This window comes from Tachypleus tridentatus, chromosome 8, assembly GCF_004210375.1.
Source record: "Tachypleus tridentatus isolate NWPU-2018 chromosome 8, ASM421037v1, whole genome shotgun sequence".
Taxonomy (NCBI): Eukaryota; Metazoa; Arthropoda; class Merostomata; order Xiphosura; family Limulidae; genus Tachypleus; species Tachypleus tridentatus.
The window spans coordinates 10,908,825-10,933,068 of record NC_134832.1 but is presented as its reverse complement, the minus strand read 5'-3'; the positions used below and the strand labels follow the sequence as shown (position 1 = coordinate 10,933,068).

Genomic DNA, 24,244 nt, shown 5'->3' with positions numbered 1-24,244 from the left:
TGTCACGCCAAACATGCTCGCCCTTTCATCCGTGGGGACATTATAATGTGACGGTCAATCCCACTATTCGTTGGTAAAAGAGTAGCCCAAGAGCTGGCGGTTGGTGGTGACTAGCTGCCTTCCCTCTAGTCTTACATTGCTTAATTACAGATGGCTAAGCACAGATAGCCTTCGAGTAGCTTTGTGCGAAATTAAAAAAAAAACACAAACAAACAAACAAATCAAGTGTCATTTTGGCATAAAATGATGAAAGACAAACAACTGGAAAGGAAAATAAAACATAAAAGAACAAACTATAAATAGAAAGGTAAAGGTAAAGAAGATATATGACCCAGAGAAGGTATTTCAGGACTCTTATATAAAGGCAAGTAAATACTTCCATTTCTTAAATTCAAACATTTCATTGCACTGTACACTGATAATAGCTAGAGGTAGTGATGCTTCAGAAAATATAGACATTTACTTTAAAAACTACTGATATTCATGTAGGAGGTTCAAGAAATTATGCAATTGAAATGTGAAAACTGCAAGATCATAAACAGGATTTACATACTCAAAATAAAAATTACCTTGCATTTGAACTATTCAGAGTGAAAGTGGAAATAACTACATTAAATAACAAATGTTTATTAGAAATTATGGAAAAATTACAAGTAAATATTTTTTCTAAATTATATGCTTTTAGGAATTAAATTCAACAGTAGCAAATGGATCAGTAAATTCGATTATAGCTCTTGTAGAGGCATAACTTTCAGCTAGATCGGGTATTATTTGGTATCAGTTTCCTAAGTTCTAATGAATAACAACTTGGTAGACATTATTGAGTAAGTACAACTGAAAATATGATGTGTAGAATGTGCTACACTATAAGCAATAGAACAAAAACATATTGCACTCTTTGTGATGTGCATTATGCATGAATCTTGAGAAAAGTTGTTTTATTACAATTAGTGAGTGCCAACTTTTGGTTAGTTTGATTTTAAAATGTTAGAAAAATAGGACAGTCTGAACTTAAAATTGTCTGCCTTTCACTGACCTAGCAAAAACATCTTCATTCCTAAAAAACAGGTTTTGAGTAAGATTATACATGTTGTATTTTATGGTATTTAAATATGTATTCATTATATTTTTTTCTTTGGATAATACTATGTAACACAAAATTTGTTCCTGGATAGTATGTGTTATTTCTTAATTGCTTATGTTATAAAAGTACATAAAATGGCCATTATTCCCTTCAAACTTTGCTTTCGTGCAATCTTTGCACCTAGATAATGAAATTTAGAAACTAACCTATTTTCTATGTAAAAACGGGCAAATTTGCAAATTTCATTAAATAAGATCTGAATAAAACAACATATGAATCAAGATTTACATGTATTTATACTAAAGTTATACAAAAATGAACAAAAATGTTTAGGAGTGAGTAGTTTTTGAGATTTGCGACTGTAGTGTAAATCACTTTCACGTATCAGCCCCCAAATATAGTCTCCCATCATGTTTTCATTATACACTCCTTGGTAGCGACGTTCAAAGTCCAGTATATCTTGGTGGAAGCACTTGCCTTGGTCCTCTAAATATGCTCCCACGTTATCCCTTGAATTTGCTAAGATTAGCGTCAAGGATATGGACTTTCAGGGACATGCTGCAGCTCTTTTTGCCATAGTTTTTCACCAGAACCTCAACCAGTTCCACATAATTTTTGGCCTTGTGATTGCCCAAGAAGTACTGAACCACTGTGACAAAGCTGCCCAAAGCTTTTTTTCCCTTCCTACTGAGCTTTTTGGGGAATTCTGTGCACTTCAGGATCTTCTTTATTTATGGTCCAACAAAGACACCAACTTTGACCTTTGTTTCAGACAGCTTAGGGAAAAAGTCTCGAAGGTACTTGAAGGCTGCAGACTCCTTATCAAGAGCTGTGACAAGTTGTTTCATAAAACCCAATTTTATGTGCAATGGTGGGAACAACACTTTTTGGAGGTCCACTGGTGGCTCACACTTGATACTGTGCCTCCTCACAGAGAACTCGGTACATTGTGGCCAATGCTTCTTGTTGTAGTGTGCTGCAGTGTCCCTGCTGTCCGAAAGGCAAAGATTACAGGGAAACTTGGTAAAGCCTCTTTGGATAGGTCTATGTGTTCACTTAGGCAGCTAGAACTAAATTGAAGTGGTGAGCTCTTCTATATATTACTATGAAAAGATCTAGAAAATTCTAAAAGGTTCTTGAAAATTCTTGTAAGTTCTAGAAAATTCTCTATCAGCTACTCAGCACTGAATGTACCCGGAATGTTCTGGAAAATGGGTAAATTTGAAAATTTCATTACCCAGGTGACAAAAGCAAAGTTTGAAGAATAAAATAAGTCTTTTCCATTTACTTTACGCATAAGCAATTGAGAAATAACATTTTCTGCCCAAAAACAAGAAAAAGTAAAAATGTTACATAGCATAAATTTTCAAACTATGTATTCTTCTACCAATTCCTTCTAAGATGTAATATGTACCTGGGATAATTTTTCTTGAAAATCATTTTACATATGTGCAGCTTATACACCTTGTAAAGAATGCTTATCATCACTTTTTTCCCTTTATCTTATCTAGTCTAATTTAATAAGTCTACCATTACATTTTAGTTACTTTTACTAATAACAAATAAAGAATACACATGAAATACAAAAAGTGTAGTACTTAACTCGTTTTTTTTTAATGAAGCTTAAGCCAAGTTTTTATACTAATGGTACAATTATACTATATACTTTTATTGAATTGAATAATGTACTTAAGAATAAAGAATACTAACATGCAAAGTGAAAATAGTTTCCTATAACTATCATAATTTTTCTGGCTTTCTAACTGTGCATTATGAGCTATTGAAATTTCAGCTCAGGTTGTTGATGTGTTTCCTATAGAAATAATGCTTAAACTAGAAGTGACATAGACAAATGTCTATATATAAATAGAAAGTCATATAATGCAATATGTTATTTAATAGGTTAAAACTGTCTTCCTATTAGTCTTCCAGCATAAAATGTCCAAGAAAACTACTGACTGTTTGGGAAAGAGAAAATATGACAAGTAGGCATGGCAAATGGATCTGATTTTCTGATTTAAAGCTCTAAACAAACAAGATCAAAGGCTATAAAAAATTATGCTCTGCCTGGCTAATATCAGATATTGTAGTGTGTAATGTGTGTTAAATTTCATACTTCTCAGAAGGAAGGTACATAAATTAGAGAAAGTGGAAGACTTAGAGAAAAAAAAATTATAATTCTCATGTTACAGAAGTTAGAGTATTTATTATTTAAATATTTTGTTATAAAATTAAAAACACAAAACTAATATTAAAATTTACTTATATACGTTTTCATACTAAATTTATTCTTATAAAATAAAAATAGTCTAATTAAATTTTGAATGTAATTCTCTAACAAGTCATAACATGAGTGCTTTGATCTACTCACAATGAGAGAGTTAAGTTTGTTTTGCCTAATGATTAAAGAAGAATTTGAATGTTTATGTAAGGTTGCACTTCTTGCTTATGTTCTTTTGTTTTATTGTTGTGTTTCCTCTTATCTGTATATGCTGTAAGTGGTTTTTGAAAGGGCAAAGGTAAACCATTCTACATTTCTTTATCTATACATAAGTTGCTTTAATTCGTTTTTAACATTTTGAAGTTAGAGGTGGCTGGTTAAAACCAAAGGTCAAGAAAAGATGTGAAATGTGGAATGCAAGTATATTAACAATTTCTCACCTTTTCAGTTAATATACACAGTTTGGAAATTGACATTGTAGATTATTTGTAATCTAGATTCTTTGTTATGTACCTATCTTTTTTGCAGTAAGAAATTTAATCAATAATCTGCATATGTGTTCCAAAACCATACACCTATTTATTATAATGATCATGGATTTGCCATGAATAATTAATTTAGTAATCTGCAAATGACTAAACAAAAGTCAAGTAAAGATCCACTAAATCAGGAAATGGGGTGATGATTACTGATCACAAAACATAACATGCTCATAATAAATATTAATTTACAACAATTTTTCAGGGAATGAACCAAGAGGTAGGGATGCACATATAAAAGTCATGAGGCTAATTTATGCTTCAGTCAAGTTACTGTGTTTTAAAAGAAATACAGATATTAAAATGTAATATTTGTTGCTACAAGAAAGCAATATACACACTATGCATTCTGAAAGTAAATCAACGATTTGAAAAACATTATGATTTATGTGAAGATAATGAAACAATATACTTGTTTGGTTAAACAATGATTGACAATGTACATAATAATAAACTGCTAAGTTTATTACAGATATAATTGCTTTTTTTTTCACCAGTTGCTGCTTATCTTGTCTAGTTTACAACCATATATTTATTGATCAATAATATATACCATTAACACAGTATCCACTATGTTCAAAGTGACTGGTTCGACAAGATGGAAAAACTGGAAAAGCTACTTCATTACAAAAGCACTCAAATGCAAAAGATTTCACTGTACATGAATTTTCTGTGCATATTAAGCATTCTGGTCTTAACACAGAAAGCCAGTCAAAGCTGCCACTAGGTTCACTTAACATTACTTGTTCATGAAACTAGGTTAGTAAAAAAGTCATTTAAGTAAGAAAAACTGCTATAATACAGTGCATCTTATATGGAAACTAACAACATTCTTTCCTTTGTCAAGGTGATGCCCCATGATTATAATATTCCTTTCTTTAAAGTGAGAAAAACTGTCTGTCATGTGGGTGGCCCCTCCACCCTGAGAAGGAATTGTTTTTATAAAATCTGCAGCCATTCTGCAGTTCCTACTTAGAGGAACTTTAATAAATCTCTTTTTACACTAAGTGAGACTATAAACAAATAACTTACGGAAAGAATCTCCACTAATCGATATACTTGTGCTTCTAATATGGCAATTTCCTTTTGCTTTTCACTGTCTTTATTTTTGCCTGCTTTACCTGGTTTAGATTTAGTGAACAAGGCTGGATCTAGTTCACTCAACTTTTTACCTTTTGTATAGAAAAGTCTCTGAGCTCTTTCTTCTAAGGTCCTAAAATACAATGAAAAACGAGCATACATATATGAACATTTAACCTCAAGATGTATTTCTATGGTATAAATAAAAGTTAGAAAATAAACATAAATGTAACAAATATTTAAGAAATCTGAGATAATGAAAATTTACAGAATCAAAAAGTTCTTGAAAAAAACACAAAACAAAATATACATAATAGCAGAATCTTATGTCAAGTTACATCATACATATTTATAGCATTACGAATTCTTTACTTCATGAGCTATACAAATAAAACATACACACTATCTGCATTCAAATTATTCTTGTACAAATGTGCATATAGTTGTTCAGGTAAAAACACCAATTATTTATATCAAATAGTTTGGAAAATAATAGAAAGAAAAATAAAAACAATCTTTAAGTTGATTTTTCAATGTTAATACAGATATACACAAATATAAATAATCATTTCCTACACATCCTATCAATAAATAAACAGAAAACTGAGAATACAACAACTATTTCTGTGATGTCATTATGAACAAATAATTCCATGTAAATAAAAGTTTAGGTTGATAAACAGTCACTGACTACAAACAGCTATCTCAAAAACAAAAGGGCATCAGAAACTGTATTTTCATTGTAAGTATATTTATAACAGAACATGTAAACACATCCACTTCTACCATCTGAATTAACCTGTGTTCTGACCACCAATGTGTGTGTTCTATCTCAGCTGGCCTGAATCACTTTGGATTGAGCAAAATGTATCTAGAGCAATGGATATCACAGATATACAGCTAGAATCATATTTATATGCAGTCTTTTATATCTTTAAAATATATGATAAAGAACGCAGCATTTAAAAACATAAGCATTTGTTCATTTCACAAAAAACTTCATTTATTCATGACAGTGGTTTTGTCTATAAAGCCATCATCTAGAAATGGTGTTTCAAGATATTTGTTTGTCAGAATCTTTAGTTGTAGCCAAGATTTTTTAAGTGTTGGTGAAGTCTCAATTGAAGTACAGGCTTTGACACTGATAGTAGTTTGCATGATGTTAGTGAACGGACTTTTCCAGACAACGTAATATTCAGTTTGAGTGAAAATAACTACAACACAAAACTAACAAACTTCAGCTACAATACTTAATTAAAATAATATCACTCTCCAAGTAGAAAATATTTGCATCTTTAACAAAATCTTACTAATTTTTGTGAAGATATGTTAATGAATGTACTGTTAAACTTGTATCATTCTTCATACAGATTAAGCTTGATGGACCTAAATCACAGATCTGATTATGGCAAGTGTGTTACAGAAGCTAGTTGACTATAACTAATAAAGATTTTACTTTTCAATGGGACAAAGAAACATATCAAATTATGTTTGTTTGGTTTTTTTTTACTCTTATGAAACAAGCTTGATATCCTCAACACGGAAACTTCTAAAAGAAAACTAGAAAATGGATTTGAGTAATTAAGTGGTAGTTAATAAGATCATACACATTAAAATAACTAGAACCTGCTCATAATCTTTTCCAACCACAAACAAATGTATGTGAAAAGTAAATCATTCAATTAAAAAAAAACATTGTAAATAGATCAATATGCTGAAAGTTAACAAATAGCTAACTGAGCTAAAGCATAAATAAATCAGACAGTGACACTTTATTTACTGAGCTTTTAACATTTCTTTACTAGTTATTTACTTACAATTTAGAACAATTTCATTTTTACTTCACTTTGGTTTTGTTTATATGTCATCACTTATCTCTGTAAAAATATTACATTATTTTGGTAAAATTTGTGTATATGGACACAATACAGCAACTATTACTAACAAAATATGCATTTCTGAAGAAACGAAAACTTAAAATGTCTATCAGTTCAATGCTAAATGAAAATATTACTTAGATTTATCTAAAGATTTTTGTTTTTTCATAATAGATTTGTATAATAATTTTATGAGTATGCATATAGTGTTTATTGTATATCTCCTCAACCTTGAAAGCAATATCACAAAGTACTAAATTCATGTTAAAATATATCCTACAATCATTACCAGATTACTGCGCACACCAAGCATTTTCTCTTGGTTATAAACATGTGCATCAATAGAGTACAAATAGTTGGTGAATTAAATTATGATAAAAGTTCAAAGAATGCATAGTTCTGAAAGGGTTAACTGAAATGACATAAATGTATTTGGACCAAAATCAGTTTGAGCACAAGCAGCTAATACATTATGTATATGTTCTTTACAGATTCTGCATGGTCCTCCTGTATAACATTAGCAGGATAAAGATGTGCACCATACATGTTAAGTCAAACAATGAAGGAAAAAAAAACAAGTTTAATTTACATTAATAGAAAATTAGCTGTGCTTATTGCAGATCCTTTTATTTATTTATTGCTTTATAAATATTTTAATGTTAAAAATGCTTCTACTTTAATGAAATAAAACCAACTGATATTTACATCTATTTCAGTGTACAAATCAAAATTATAAACACTATTATTTTGGAGTAAACTTGTGCATACTGGAGAAATAAGAAATGCATATCTATACTTCCATTACTTGAAAGAAACCATGTTTATATCTGGAGAAATAAAAAAAAATTAAACAGTTCAATTTATAATGGCTTACTTTTGGACAAATAATCTCTGTAATTTATATCCCAACTGTTTCAATCCAACTACATTTATGTATACAAATAAAAATGCTCAATATCTGCATTTCAATCACTTTCATGCAAATATATTTAATCAAAGATACACATAAAATTTATCACTATAACTTCACTGCAAATATTTGTACACCTTGACAAATATGTCTGTTATCAAAAGTCTAATCATTTATTCAAACATGAATAATGAAAAACACTTACTAATTACAATCAACACTTCAATGTAAGTATATTTATAAAAAGAAAAATAATTAAGGAACTTCACATGAAATATACCTATGTATGCTCCCTACCTATTACCTGTTCAATGAATTTTACTGTTTACTATGATAAAGTTTGCACATAAATTTTTTGTACGATACTCTTCATCTGAACTGAAATACTTTAGTACATACCCTCCACACTTTAGACCAAGAGCCATTAAAGCAGATTTAAGACGATCCAATCCAAGAGAAGCCAACTCCTGAAAAATCAAAATTATTTAACTGTCTACTCCAAAAATCAATGAAAATTAAAAACAGTCATTGAACAAAATATATGACACATAACAAAAGATACAACAAAATTACAAGTTTCTTTATATTATATTCTTTAGAATATTGTACACATATATAAACTAAGACTTTCCACTATCCAAGTAAAAAAATTTGACAGTTACAATGGTAACAGTTTTATTGGAAAGAAAAACTGTTTATTTCTAGAAAATTCAGTAACGATTAAAACAAACTTTAAGCAAATACATATATATGTAAAATCATTAAACAGTTGGTAATACTGAATAATAAATTTGGAGCAAATCCATGTTATTTACACACCTAAATTAATTCAAGTTACTACCTACTGAGTTAAAGAGTACTGAAAAAAACTCTTTATTTAAAGTTTACACAAATTAAACATCTTATAAACACATTTCTCATTCAAAAAAACTAAATAAAACAAAGAAAAAGAAACCTGAGACAAAAACAAAACACACACAGATACAAAAGTAGTTATTGTTTAGGTGTTTGTGAGAGTGGAGAATAGGAGAACAAAAGTACATATTAACCAATGAGTAAGCTGGAATGGATGGCTATAGCCTGTTATAAAGAAAATAAAAAAGTGTAGAGGATGATGAAAGACTTTTGAAATGTTGTCCTCTATACTTGCGTTTTTTACAATAGGCAGTTGCATATTATGCTTTCAAATTTTAGATTAATATGATAAAGAACTGCATGGCGACTGAAAATAGATGTCATTGTACTAGCAGAAACTAGTACACTTTTTGAAATGTGTTCACTGAAACAAATGATACATGCTTTAACTCTTGCAACTGCAGTTAGTTCCAAGTGCAAAGAACAATATTATACAGTTAAATTCCTGGCCACAGTTCAGTCTATACACTTAAGGTGAAGGTGATAATTACAAGGAAAAAAACTGTAAGGCCATTCCTCCCCAGCTGAGTTGTGAAGGGTTTGATTAAATAAAATAACAGTAACACTATTGGTCCAATTACAGAGCAGTAAACAACAAATACTTAGGTAGAGATTATATGCCACCAACAAAGCAATGTTGAAAAATCACAGCTTTCACTTTATAAATAAACAAAAGTAAATTAAAAACAACAAAAAGTGTACACTATTCTCATGGTTTTGGTCAAACAGCTACTCCTACATGATCATGTGGGATCAATACTGGTTATAAACAACAGCTTTTAGGACATATTTCTTGGTCTGCAGCATTTTAACAGGTATTGTTCATATATTACTGCTTTTTGTATTTCAATATATTCATCATTGTTGTGCTAAATATGTATAGTGTTTGTTAATTCTTGTTTGAAATATAACTGTAATAATCTTTTCTAAGTTACAGGTACATTGTCATCTATAGTATATGTACCTGTAATATGTACCACAAATGGAGGAGGAGGTGACCTACACCACAGGGTAGTCTCGTGCTTTTTATATATGTGGTGTTACACAAGTTAGCTTCTCTAATAGTAGATATAACCAATGAGAAATACTTGATCGGATTTTCCATGACTGGCAACATCAACTTGTTGATATCACACTCAAACATTTTTATCATGAATAAGAATCTAAAATCATTTTCAGACTAGATATAATCTTTGCATCTACATTTGTTGATTCAAGAAAGGTCATTGTTATCACAATTAAAAACTATCCAGGAACCTACAGGTGCTGCATTTTTCAAATGCTCCATCAAATCAGAAAAAGGCTGTGAGTTATTATTCTTTCCAAAATAACTGTGATTAGCAGAGTAAAAAATAAAATACTTATGGCATAAGTATCACAGGCACAGATGATAATAAGCCATGTTGGGATGGGTTGGAAACAGCAATGTCATCCATAGTTGTGCCTGGATATGAAGGCCAAAAGAAACAATAGAAGACAGTCTATTCTGATAAAGCATGGTCCACTGAAGAAGCAAAAGACAAACCCATGTGAGATGTTATGGTAAGAATTGAAGTTTTGAAGTATATAGTAAAGACAACTACTAAAGGCAGAGGTGTAGAGAAGGTTCATGAGACTCGGTGCACAAACTCTAGATTGAAGAAGAGCATAAAGGCCCACATGGTTAACAGGGTCCAACATATTCAAGGCGGAGATCCTGGTAAAGTCACAGACTACAGACAAATAGTCCATTGTCAATCAAATGAGAGCATCACAGATCTTCAGCACAGAACATCGATCTGCTCCCTGAGAGGATATTCAGTGCCCTGGTACACTTGAAGCATACCTGCTTGATGTGTGAAAAAAAAAAAAAGAGTCAGTTTATGGTCAAATATAATGCTTTGAACATTATCTCAGGGACCACATGAAGCACAACTTCACTGAGATTAAGACTGGGATTTGGGTGAATACCCTGATGGTAGCAAAAGTGCATGCAGATAATTTTAGAGAGAGAAAAGGTAAAACCATTTGCTGTGGTCAACTTCAGTAAACAACTGAGGGCAGCCTGCTGCTCCATAAACCATATGCTCAATGACTCACATGAAATGTGGAAGTTGTAGATGTAAAGTTCATCTTCAACTGTAGGAGGGAGTTATCCAGTGATAGCATTAATATTTATACTAAAAAGTGCAACACTTAAGACACAGCCCTGAGAGACTCCATGTTCCTATGCGAAAGAGCATAGTTCATTAAACCTAATGAACTTGGAATCACCAGTGCATAAAAATTTTTTTTGATAAAAACAGGCAAATGGCCATGCAACTCATAAGAGTGTAGGTCACACAAAATGCCACACCTCCACGTAGTATCATAAGCCTTCTCAAGGTAAAATATTACAGAAACAAGATGTCGCTTGAGAAGGGCTTTCCTGACTGATGTTTCAATTTGAATCAGGTGGTCCACAGTGCAGCACTGTTGTCAGAATCCACATTACGCGGGCAAGAGGAGATCGTTTCATTTAAGGAAACAAACAAGATGAGCATTAACCATCCTCTCTAAGATCTTACAGACACATGTTGTCAAAGCAATGTGACAGTAGTTTGAAGGAATCTCAGAATCCTTCCCATGTTTGGAAAAAGGGAGGGCAAGAGCCCTGCACCAGCTCTCCTGCCAGATCTGGTAAAAACAAGCAAAAGAATGGCAACTTCTCAGGAGAGAGATGACACAGTATCTCATAGTTAATGTCATCAGGTACAACTAATGTACTGCCAGACCGACAAAGAGCAAGCTTGAGTTCCACCAGCGTAAAGGAGTGACTGTAATCACAGAGACGATCAGCCAAAAACGAAAGAGGCAATCACTCTGCCTGAGTCTCGATGCCTTAGAAGGTGGGGGGGATGAAGTAGAAGTGCTAGATGTATGAAAAACATTTTCACCAAAAGTATTGGCATTGAATGCCCTGGGCATAAGCAACTTCCTAGTTATTGGAGAGCAAGACTGAAAGGAGGACAGATGTATACTGCCATTCCAAATCTTGACTTTATAACTGGTGGTAGAAGGGATGCTGGTTTTGAATTTAATCCAAAATTCCTTCTGGCTTTGATGTCTTACTTGCTAAGGATGTGCATGGGCCTGCTGAAAAACAATGCAGTTTGCAACTGTGGGATACCTACAAAAAGTATCCCAAGCCTGTTTTTGAGCTCCCCATGCTCTGTGACAAGCAGCATTCCACAACTGATGAGAATACCATGGAAAACGTGTTGAAGTTTTAGGAACACACTGAGCAGTTGCTTGGACAATACAGTCGCTTACTGCTGCCATGCAGTTGTATATCGATGGCAGGATTAATTGCTGAGAGAGTAGTGAAAGATGACCAGTTGGCCTCATCCAGTTTCCATTAAGGGAGGCAGGACAGGTTGCATCAACCATGGCTAGTCTCTCTCAAATGACAGGAAAATGATCACTGCCCCAAGAGTCACTGTCAACCCTTCAAGAAAAGCGAGAGAAAAGTGAATGTAGCAGACAGGGAGAACAATAGCAGTAAAAGACTGACTAGGTGCATAAAATGAAGTACAAACACCAGTATCAAAGAGAGAAAGGTTGTGATCCAAGAGCATATGTTCTGTGGAGAAACCCCTTTCATCAATATCAGCACCTCCATAGAAGGGATTATTAAAGTATCTTAGAATTTAAAAGGGACAAGGCAACTGTTCAATTAGAATATCAAGGCCTGAACAATCATAGGTCTCTCCAAGAAAAGGATAGAACAAGCAGTGATAGTACAACCCAAGGAAACACAGATGGCTACAGCCTCCAAGGGTGTATCGAGTGGCATAGACATGTTGGTTGACCAGTAGCATTACATTACCATGCACTTGTTCATCACACAATCACAGAATAAAGAAAACTGCCAAAAGATGACTATATTAGCAGGTTTCAAAAACATTTCCTGTAAGGAAAGATACACAGGATGATAAAAATCAATCAGCATCTTGATGAGATCCAAAATTAGAACAGAAACCTTGACAGTGTATCAAAGGGGCTATCTTTACTTAGGTGGAGGAGAACTGGGTGGAAAACCCTTCAGTTTTCGACCACATCTTTTCTCTTTACTAAGAGGAGGTCCATTACCCACCATGGATACTGCCCTAAATCAAGTTGGTAGGTCTCTGTCAATGGATGAAGATTTCAGTAACTAAGACCATGAACAAATAATTGTTTTGCATCTAGGGTCCAGAGAAGAAGATGAAACTGAGGAAACACCAGAACCCAAAGCCAAAGGAAGTGGATCCAGGGAGCCACTGGAAGGAGTGGTGGGAGCAAAGATAGGAGTAAATGTTAACTGATCAATTCCCTTAATTATGGAGGGCAAAAAAGCTCTTCAGGTGGTTTGAAAATAACTCTGTTGGAGGGCATGGAGAAATCTCTCTTCATACCTATTGTTGCAGTGAAGCAAAGTGTAGCAGCAAATGTCTGAGATGGTTTGTTTGTTCGTTTGTTTTGAATTTCGAGGGCTATCTGTACTAGCCATCCCTAATTTAGCAGTGTAAGACTAGAGGGAAGGCAGCTAGTCATCACCACCCACCGCCAACTCTTGGGCTACTCTTTTACCAATGAATAGTGGGATTGACTGTAACATTATAACGCCCCCACAGCAGAATGGGCGAGCATTTTTGGTGCGACCGGGATTCGATCCTGCAACCATTGGATTACAAGTTGAACACCTTAACACGCTTGGCCATGCTGGGCCCAAATGGGCTATCTGTGCTCTTCCCACCACGGGTATCGAAACCTGGTTTTTAGCATTATAAGTCTGCAGACATACTGCTGAGCCACTGAGATGGAGTAGGGAACAATAATTTCTGAGCCTGTGGGTAGAAGATTTTGTGTACAGTCTTTAAAAGTTGCACCTCTTCTTCCTTCACTCGCTTAGGGCAAGAACAAAATTACAAGGGATGTGATCCACAACAGTTGACACAGTGTGGTTCAAGTTCATACTCGTAAGAATCATGGTCATAACAACTAGCACTTGTTAAAGAACCAAGACATGATATTTCTGAGTGACTGAACTGCTGACACTGAAAACGTTTCAGAGAGTTGGGAATTTTTGGCTGTAGCTTACAGTTCACGTAACTTGCCTTTACAGTTGTGATCTAAACATCAAAATCAGAACATTGGTAGGCAGTATAATTCCATATTTTTGAGTGGAGATTTGGCACACTGCAGAAACACCTTGGCTGGAATAACCAGCAAGAATCTTCAACTCAAGATTGTTCTTTAAATTCCTCTCAACTCTAGTTCCTCTGGAAGATATTCAAATTTACATGGGGAGTCACCTCAATGGGTATATCCCCAATCACCTTCAACTTCAAGAGGTATTTGGTATGTTGTGGTGAAGACGTTTTCACCAAAATGTCTCCGGAGTGTAACCTCCTTACTGACTTGTGGGAGACTAGCAAGCTCCTCTTATCCCTTTTGAATAAAAAGGGAGACATCTGCCCTAAGACATAATCAGAAATCGAGACACAGAATCTGACTGTGATGGTGACTGTACAACAGTCAGTTATACATGGTCATTTTCCAATAATCTTTTTTTTCCATTTTTGTTTATTTTTTCTTGGATAGGGGTATCCATAATAACTGGAACACATTTCAGTGCTCACCCTTCCCACCAACCATGAAGCCCAACAAAGGGAGGCACAGCAATGCCAAACAAGGACAATGCAGCAACACCTGGGTTTTGTGAGCACTATACCCAAACACCAGCATCAGACACAATGTCCACAACACCTGTTGAGAACATCCAACACTAGTACGGGTTTATCCTAGCCCAGGTGAATCAGGTAACTGACCCTAAGGAAGCCACCCCAAGGCTGTTCCTCTACAGGAATTCAAGGCAAACGTGGTGTGTTGGGGTTGAATCCCTCAACCACCAGGATCTTCTCCTCCCCTCCATGGGTCACCACTCACTGCAGACATGAGGGTAAATGTTCAGATTACAGAGGAGGTAAACTGAAAGTACGGGACCATCTCTGGGAAGTCCCTCACCACGTACAGGAACCCACCTTGAGGGGCTATTGATATTTATGAATGTGTTTGCATTCTTTAATAATATTTCACTTATATAAGAAATTTTTTTGTGTGTAATGTATACACAAATCTAAAGTGTTTCACTAAATTATTACTTCTATATGTGCTTCATGTACATACATGCATAATGGGGTATACTGGCATGAATATCATGAAAGTATTCATACTTTGCTATTTTGGAGATTTGTTTGTGGCTTTGGATTTTCCCACTGATTACTAATTTTGATTACAAAGAATGCCTTCAATTTCTACTTGTACCATACCAATTTTTATATCTATTCCAATACCAAATCTTCCCTAGTAAATTATTTTCATAATCTTAAAATAGTAGTGAAGTTCCACACTTTTTCCAAACCTTAATAACAAATAAACTACTTTTCAAGCATTTATAAGTCATGGAAATTAATTTCACATTTTCACAAACTTTTCAAGACTTACAGGAATATGTACAAATCATGTTTAATTTAAAATTGTATTTCATTAAATTTAGAATGAACAGGTATAATATTGCACTCACAAAAAACTGTTTTACACTAAAAAATAAACCTTCCTCCTATGAAAAGAATGACATGTAAAGATAAGGACAATACAAAGAATATAGCAAAGACAAAATTAGTGGAGAGAAGATGGATGATATATGGAAATAAAATAAAACTTTTTCAAAGAAAGAAAAAAATGCTAACAAGCAAAGCTAAAACAAATAAATTCCCCTGTCATAAAGTGACAGCTAAAGGGTCAAAATAATAAAATAAACAAACTATATAGTTACCTCCCATGAAGAGAAAGCTGACAAGTCAAGATGAGCACCTACATGCGTTAATGCACTTCCTGTTTCTTTCTAAATCCAGAAGAAAAATAATTCAAGACATTATTGTATGTAAATCACCTAGGGCACATACAGCTTATATTACACCATGGAATTACGTTACTCACAGCTTACTACAAGCAGTTCATGTGCATTTCTCATGAAATATTTTTACTGTTAGATTAAGTAAAGTAAATAATAATAACAAAAATATTTTATGAGAAATGCACATGAACTGCTTGTAGTAACTCGTGGATAACGTAATTCCATGATGTAATATAAGCTCCATATGCCCTAGGTGATTTACAACTTACAATGGTGCAAATAGTAGTTAGAAATGGTTAAAAATCCAATCAAAAGGAAAATAAAACAATAAAATTTAATTATAAATAGATACATAGATCACAAGCTTAATGCTACTTAGAATAAATGAATGTAGTTTTATGTTAACATTTAAAGTCTTTCTGGAAAGAAAAAATTGATTTAGATTTATTTTGATTTTTCATGGGTACAAGATTGGTCAAACTGACTAATCTCATACAGAGATAGAGTAAAGAAAATAACAGATAAAATATATAAAGTTATACTGAAAAAAAAGTCTGAGGTATATTTATGACATTGTAATGATTATAATAAGAATATCTGAGATTAGAAAATGGTATTTTTAATATTAACATGAAAATTACATTTCACAAAAGCAAATGTTTTAGTTTTTTAAAAATTCTTCACTAAAAATATGATTTTTTGTATATGAAAGATTTGTAATGTTTATTTACAGACTGCTAAGTTTTGTAAAGGTATACACCCTATACTGAAAGTTAAAAGTATTAAATCTATAAAGTCTTTAAATAAGTAGAAAGGGATCATATGGTTGATTAAATTGTCCGAACCCATGTTGAAAGTTAATTCACAATCACAAGAAACCTGTTCCCAACCACTGTTAAGTCTTTGTAATCACAAAAATTAAATTGTATCTACTTACGGGCCAACCAGGAAAGGTTCCTGTTTCCCACTGTTTTTCGAACTCAGTCAACACATTTTCCATTTCCTAGAATATTTCAGTATCGTTATGTACTAAATTTTAATAAAACATTATGAAAGAAAAGACTAATTTCTATAATGTTTGGCTTGTCACTGTATTTGTTCTACTTGTTTTTACCCAATACAAATTACAGAAATGAGTTCTATATCTTATAAGACATAAGGTTTCCTCCAAAAGTAATGCACATCTGACATAATATTATGAGACAGATAATTCAAATTGTTAGAAATTTCCTAACTTAAACATGAAATAAGATAAACTGACAACAGTGAGGCATGTGAATGAAAATTTATAATCAATAAGCAATGATGCAAAAAAAAAGTACTCGCATGTGAAAAGGTACCCCCAAATCTGTCAACTAAATAACAGGCGAATTACTAAACATTATTTGAAAATTTTCATAAGCTATGAACTTATTCCTGCTTCAACTAAAAATACTTAACAATCTCTTTTATTCTTACTGAATTCCAATTAATTATTTACACCACACATAAAATGTTTATTTTGATTCTCTGCCTGTATTCTTCTTGGGTTACTCATTGAACATGACAATTTTCTCTCTCAACTCTTAAACTATCAAACATTTTCTTTTATCTTATATTACACTAACTTCTTCTTAAGCCATAACTAATTTGTAGTTTTGTACATATTTAGTATGAGTCAGCAAACACCATGTTAAACTGCAGATAAACCAATATGGTTGGAATGGACTTGCATATATCATTTCATCAAAGGCATATAGGTAGGTATTCAATGTTTGTTGGCACAAAGCTACAAGGCTATCTGTGCCAGACAAGATGTGGTACAGTATAGTTATAGGTAAATTAAGGTAAAAAGTAAAATATGTAAAATTAGGAACTGCCAGGAAGACTGAAGCAAGAAGCACACCCTTGCTGTCAGTCACCTGAAGTTGGCCTTTCCAGTCCTGGGTACAGTTCAAAAGAAAAATAAACACTAAAATGTGTAAAATTAAGACATGCCAGGAAGACTGAAGCATCAAGGTCGAATTTGCAGTCAGTCACCTGAAGTTATCCTTTCCAGTCCTTGGTACAAGTCAAAATAAAAATTGAAATGTGTAAAAGAAATTGTGTTAAAACATTAAAATGTGTAAAAGAAATCATGCTAAAACAATATATAGTCCAATAAAAAAACCTTAAATTAAATTAAGAGACCAATGGCTCTTGAAAATGTAAAAACATGAGTGAGATAAGCAGTATCACCTATAACATGGGCAAAACTGCCTGACAAATATCTTTAAAATGGTTTCCTCGTTATAGGTTGTAACGACAGCATGATAATAAAATGTGGATGAATGTGATCCGAGTGCCATATAGACCACACACTTGTGCAGCAGTACCAGATAAAAGGAAATGGTGAGTTAAAAAACTGTGACCAATGTCTAGCCTTGTCAAAACAACCTCCTCTCTTCAATCCTTACAGAAGCAAGAGGGCCAAAGACCTAGAGAAGGTTTGATTTGAAAAAGCTTGTTATTGTGTTGCTCATTCCAGGTTGCCTGCCATCTGGTGTACAGTCTGGATTTGATAACTGGACCATAGCCCATGTATGGAATGGGTACTGGGATGATAGATCCAGAACAGACAGACTTTGCTGCTGTGTCGGCCATCTCATTCCCACAAATACCAACATGACCGAGTATCAAAAAAAATTGGATAGACACAGATGAGAGAGAAAGATGGGCCAGTTTGTTTTTGATATTGGTGAGAAGAGGGTGGTGACTATCACGGAATGATTCCTGGGCCAAGTGACAGCTGAGTGAGTCCGTATATATTGTAAAATTTGTATGTTGCATTATTTCAATATGATTTAGTGCAACAGAGATGGCATACAATTCGTCTGTGAAAACAGAAACTGTAGGGGGGGGACACTTTGTGCCACAATCAAACTGTCACAAACCATGGCAGAGCCCACTGAGCCACCCGATTTGGAACCATCTGTATATATAGGAATGGATGAATCATATGAAAGATGTTCAGCAAAGAAAAAGCGATATTTCCAATCGGGTGTATCTGCTTTCCTCAGATGACTCAAAGACATGTTACAACTGGGGACAGTAATTTGCCATGGTGGAATAGACTGATTTGAAGAAACTGCAATGTTATTTAAAGATAAATCTAATTCTTCTAATTGTGCCTGGATACGGAGACTAAAAGAAAACAATGGCAGATTTTCTGTTATTAAAAAGTGTGGTCCATTGTGGTTGGAAAACACAACTCCAGGTAGGATACTGTGGAAATGATCAAAGTTTGGAAGCATACATTAGAGACAGTTGCAAAGGGAGATTATATATAAAGGGGGTTCATGAGATTCCACATACAGACTTTGCAGGGAGAAGTACAAAAGGTTCTAATGCAAAGCCGAAGCCCCTGGTGATGGACAAGATTCAACATTTTCAGTGCTGAAGTTCTGGAAGAACCCTAAACCACAGACCTATAGTCAAGTTTGGATCTGACAGAGGCACGATAAACTTTGAGCATGGAGTATCGATCTACTCCCCAAGAAGTAGAAGAGAGGACACGGAGAATGTTCAATGCTTTTAGACATTTGATATGAAGTTGCTTGATATGCGATATAAAGTTTAATTTACAATCAAATACAAGACCTAAGAACTTTGCTTCAGGGATGACAAGAAGTACAACATCATTAAGATGTTGTTCTGTATTTGAGTGGATTCCCCGTTTGTGGCAGAAACGTATTCAAACGGTTTTAGAGAGTGAAAGTTTAAAACCATTTGCTGTGGTCCACTTCAGTATCTGATTGATTGCAATTTGTAGCTGTCGTTCAATAAACTTCATGTTTAATGACTGACATGAGATGTAAAAGTCATCAACAAAAAGACCGTTTGAAACTGTAGGGGGTAGCTGCTCATTGATGGCATTAATCTTTATAATGTAGAGTGTGACACTCAGAATACAGCCCTGAGGAATTCCAAGTTCCTGTGGGAAAAAATGAGAAGCTGTTGAGACCACATGGACTTGGGATCGGCTATTCATTAAGAATTGCTTGATGAAAAGTGGCAAGTTGCCACGCAATCCATATGAGTGAAGGTAAGACCAAAACAATAACAAGATATTGTTGCCTCAAAAAGACTTCTCTGATAGATATTTCAAGGGGAATTAAGTGATCTATCAAAGAGCATTGTCTTTGGAACCCATACTGAGGCGAGCATTGATTATCCTCTCTAAGGTCTCACAGAGACAACTTGTCAGAGGAATTGGATGGTAATTCGAAGGAATCGTTGAATCCTTCCCAGGTTTCAAAATATGGAGTATGATAGCTTGTCGCCAAACATCAGGATAGACATTTTCCTGCCATATCCAATTAAAGACAGCTAAGAGAATAGTAAGAGAGTTCTGGGAAAGGTGGTGTAACATCTTATAATGTATATTATCAGGTCCAACTGATGTATTGCCAGACCGATGAATTGCAAGTTTGAGTTCCATCAGTGTAAGAGGGCGATTGTAGTCATAGGAATGATCAGTTGAAAAGGAAAGACGCAGATGCTCTGCCCGTGTTTTAATGGCTAAAAAGTAAGGAGATAAGTTTGAAGAGCTAGATACATGTGGCCATCAGATATTAAGATAGAGAGGGGGACAGAAGTATATCTTCCACTCACCATCCAGATCTCATCCCTTATAACTTTTGTGCTGGTGGTTGAAGAAATGCTGGAGGTGTATTTAATTCAAGATTTTTTCTGGCTTTGATGTCCAACTTGCCGAGTGTGTGCATGGGCTTGCTGAAATGCAATGTGGTTTGAGAGTGTGGAGTATCTTCGAAATTTATCCCAAGCACACTTCTGAGTTTTCTGTGTTATAGAACAGGCAGAATTCCACCAAGGGCGGGGATGCCGTAGGGAACATGTCGAGATTTTAAGAATGCATCAAGTAGCAGCTTGTATAATACAGTTGGTTACTGCTGTTATACAATCATCTAGGGATGATTTACATAAGATGGCAGGATCAAATTCCGAGAGATTAGTGAAAGAAGGCCTGGACCAACTTCCACAGAGGTACATGAGTCGGGTGGTAAGATGATGGGAAAATGATCACTACCTCGTGGATTAAAGCCAATCTCCCAGGAAAAGTGAGTGAGTAGCAAAGATAGAAAGATCTATAGCTGTAAATGACTGACTAGGTACATGAAAATGTGTGTAAGAGCCAATATTGAATAGAGCCAGGTTGTGGGTCAGGAGCATATGCTCTATGGCACGCCCTCTCATATCAATAAGGGAGCCACCCCAGAGGGGATTATGTCCATTGAAATCTCCCAAGATTAAAAAGAGAATAGGCAGTTGCTCAATGAGGGTATCAAGGTCTGATTGATTATAATGCATTTCAGGTGTAAGGTATAGACAGAAAATAGTGATGGTACAACCCAAGGAGACACAGATGGCTACAGCCACCAAGTGTGTGGTCAGTGATAGGGATCGGGTAGGCACATGCTGATCAACCAGCAATGCAACTCCCCCATGTCCCCATCTGAAACATAGCCTGTCGTTCTGGTATAATGAATAGTGGAGGATAGTAACTGTATTTGTAGGCTGTGGAAATGTTTACTGTAAAGAAAGACATATGGGATGATAAAAGTCAATCAGATCTTTGATGTCAGTCACATTTGAATGGAAACCTTGACAGTTCCATTGGATTAGTGTGGCCATGTGTAATTATTTCAGAGTCCTTTTGCTTGTGACCATGTTTTTTTTTTCTTTATTGGATGTGGGCCTATCGCCCTCTACGGATCCTGCTTTTGCTAGAATAGTTGGGTCTGAATTTATTGATACACGTGCTAATGATTGAGGGTGAGGACGAGTTGTTTGTTTAATTTTTGGGGTATCAAGAGAGGGAGACCCCATGGAAACATCTTGACTTGAAGAAGGTGAAGTTTAGCAATGACTGGAAAGTGTGGTCAGGACAGAGATGGAAGGAGACACTGATTCACGAACTGTGTTGATTTAGGGAAGTGTTTCATTAAGATTTGCTGGTGAAAGTTGTGTAGGGAATAAGGTAAGTTCTGTTTGGACTCCTACTGTAGTAGTAGAACAGGGTTACAGCAGCATAAGTTCTGGTCGGAATAGGTAATAATAAATTTCGAGCCTCTGTGTGAGATTGTTAACTGTCTTGAGATGTTGTACTTCTCTTTCTTCTACCCATTTAGGGCAAGAGGTAAAATAAGAAGGATGCGTACCATTACAGTTTATACAATATGGTTCGAGTTGGCATTTGGTGACATTATGTTAAGAATATTGAGATAAGTGCTGCCACCTGTAGTTAGGAATAACTCAAGGAGAACATTATTCATGACAGGAAGAGGAAGTATTGTGATGTCACACTTTGTTGTTGTTTTTTTGTACATGTGTACTCAATGAATAAACACATATTAACAGGTTATGGGTCCAGGAATGCTCTAATAGTGCTTAAACAGATAAAATTGTTTTAAAATTGTTAGTACAAGTAATCCAGGAGATACTGAGGATTACTGTAGAACAGTTTTGGATGACAATATTTGTTGGATGGCACAGGATTTACATCGATACTTTATCACAAGCACTGGGTGATTCATTTCCTTTGCCTGGAAGCGATTGTGAAATACCAAGATAAACTATAAGTAAAATACTGATTGACACTCCATTTTCTAAAGCCATATAAAGGGAGAAATAGATCTAAATCAAAGAAAGGAATATTACAATTGTGGTTGAAATAGTTTGACAATGGAAGATAAAATATCAATTGATAAGTTGGGAGAAAATAATTCGGCCACATGGAAATTTCAAATGGAACATTTATTGAGAGGAAAAGGCCTATGGGACCATGTGACTGAAACAGAGGTATTGGCAGAGACAGCCAATGATCAAACAAGGGCAGATTTCAACAGGAAAAGGGAAAGAACATTTTCAACAATTGTTCTGAATATTTAAGGTGCACAACTCTATCTTGTCACCTCATGCACAACTCCTAAGGAAGCATGGAATGTAACAGCATGCTCACTTTGATAGGAACACACTAGCCAATAAACTATTCTTGAAAAAGAAGTATTTTCGATGTGAGATGAAAGAAAGCATGACAGTCCAGGAACATTTAAAACAAATGAAGAAATTAACATATCAGTTTGCTGCGGTTGGAGCGGAAATAGCAGAAGAAGATCAGATTGTTACCTTACTTGGAAGTCTGCCAGCTAGCTATAATACAATTGTAACAGCCCTGGAAACCAAAACTGATGATATCTCATTAGAATTTGTGAAACAGGCACTGATTAATGAAGAACAAAAGAAGAAAAAGACCACATCGAATAAAACATCATCAACTGCATTAGCCACTCGCAGCAACTTAAAACCACATGGAACACAAGAAACAAAGAAAAGGGGTAACAGTTTCAAGTGTTACAAGTGTGGCAGAGAAGGACATATAAAACGCAATTTTCGAACACTGAAGGAAATGGTCCACAAAGCTAAGAATGTGGATATTAATGTGGTGGAAGATTATACTGATGGAAACAATGGTGTTGCCTTTGTAACAAACCAGGATAAAGGAATAGGAAATGGGGAAGGGTTGGTGGATTCTGGTGCATCTAGGCATATGACACACCAGAGGAATATATTATCAAATTATCACAAATTTAGCACACCTCAGCAAGTTAGAATTGGTGATGGAAGAACTGTTGAAGCTCTTGGAGTTGGAAACTGTAAACTAGAAATGACATTTAAAGTCAGTAATTCAAAGCATGTTACAATGAAGAGTGTCCTTCATATACCAAAATTAGCTAGCAATCTATTTTCAGTACGAGCTGCTACTGAAAAAGGAAATATTGTGCAGTTTGGAGTCAATCTATGTTACATGTGAGGTAAATCAGGAAAACTCCATGGCATGGGTACAAGAAAGGATGATGGTCTATACCAACTGGACTGTAAGACCAGTGTTATTGAGAATGCCTCAGTAGCCTCAAACAGATGCATGAATGGCTTGGATATATGGTATCAACGACTAGGGCATGTCAGTGTTTCACAGTTATAGAAGCTTGTCAGGAGTGGAAATGTAAGTGGAATCAAATTCCAGAAGTCTGATGAAGCCAGTTTCTGTGAGGGATGCACTGAAGGTAAAATGCACAGAAAGCCATTTAAGTCAGTGGGAGAAATCAGATCAAAGGGAAGAATGCAACTGGTACACAGTGATGTCTGTGGTCCTATGCAAACTCCATCTATTGGAGGTAGCAAGTACTTTGTTACATTTATTGATGATTACTCAAGATGCTACAGAGTGTATTTCTTGAAATAGAAGTCATAAGTCTTTGAGAAATTCAAGGAATTTGAGAAGTTGTACTCAAATGAATCTGAAGAGCGCATAAAAACCCTGTGCACAGATAATGGCGGAGAATATACGTCAAATGAGTTCCAGCAATATTTGAAGTCAGGAGGCATTCATCATGAGATGTCAGTAGCGTATTGTCCAGAACAAAATGATGTTGCTGAAAGATAAAACAGAACTCTTGTGGAATCAGAAAGAAGAATGCTATCACATGCTAAGTTACCAAGAATGTACAGCAACTACTGCAGCATATGTGGGTAAAAGAGTATCCACATTGGCAATGAAAGATGGTAGTATGCCATATGAGAGACGGTGTGGGAAGAAACCAGATGTAGAACACATGAAAGTGTTTGGATGTCTTGCATATGCACATGTGCCAGATGCA

The 24,244-nt window shown here is 34.7% G+C and overlaps 1 protein-coding gene across 1 annotated transcript in view; it reads right to left on the bottom strand.

The window, feature by feature from the left end:
- noi (splicing factor 3a subunit 3 noi) overlaps positions 1-24,244 on the bottom strand; it is a 103,052-nt gene that overhangs the window by 15,022 nt on the left and 63,786 nt on the right. Inside the window, exons 9-12 of the mRNA XM_076517608.1 lie at positions 16,483-16,548; positions 15,465-15,533; positions 8,111-8,178; positions 4,877-5,057 (exon numbers count right to left, since the gene is read on the bottom strand). Coding sequence (XP_076373723.1) covers positions 4,877-5,057; positions 8,111-8,178; positions 15,465-15,533; positions 16,483-16,548 — 384 coding nt within the window. The remainder of the gene's footprint in view (positions 1-4,876; positions 5,058-8,110; positions 8,179-15,464; positions 15,534-16,482; positions 16,549-24,244) is intronic.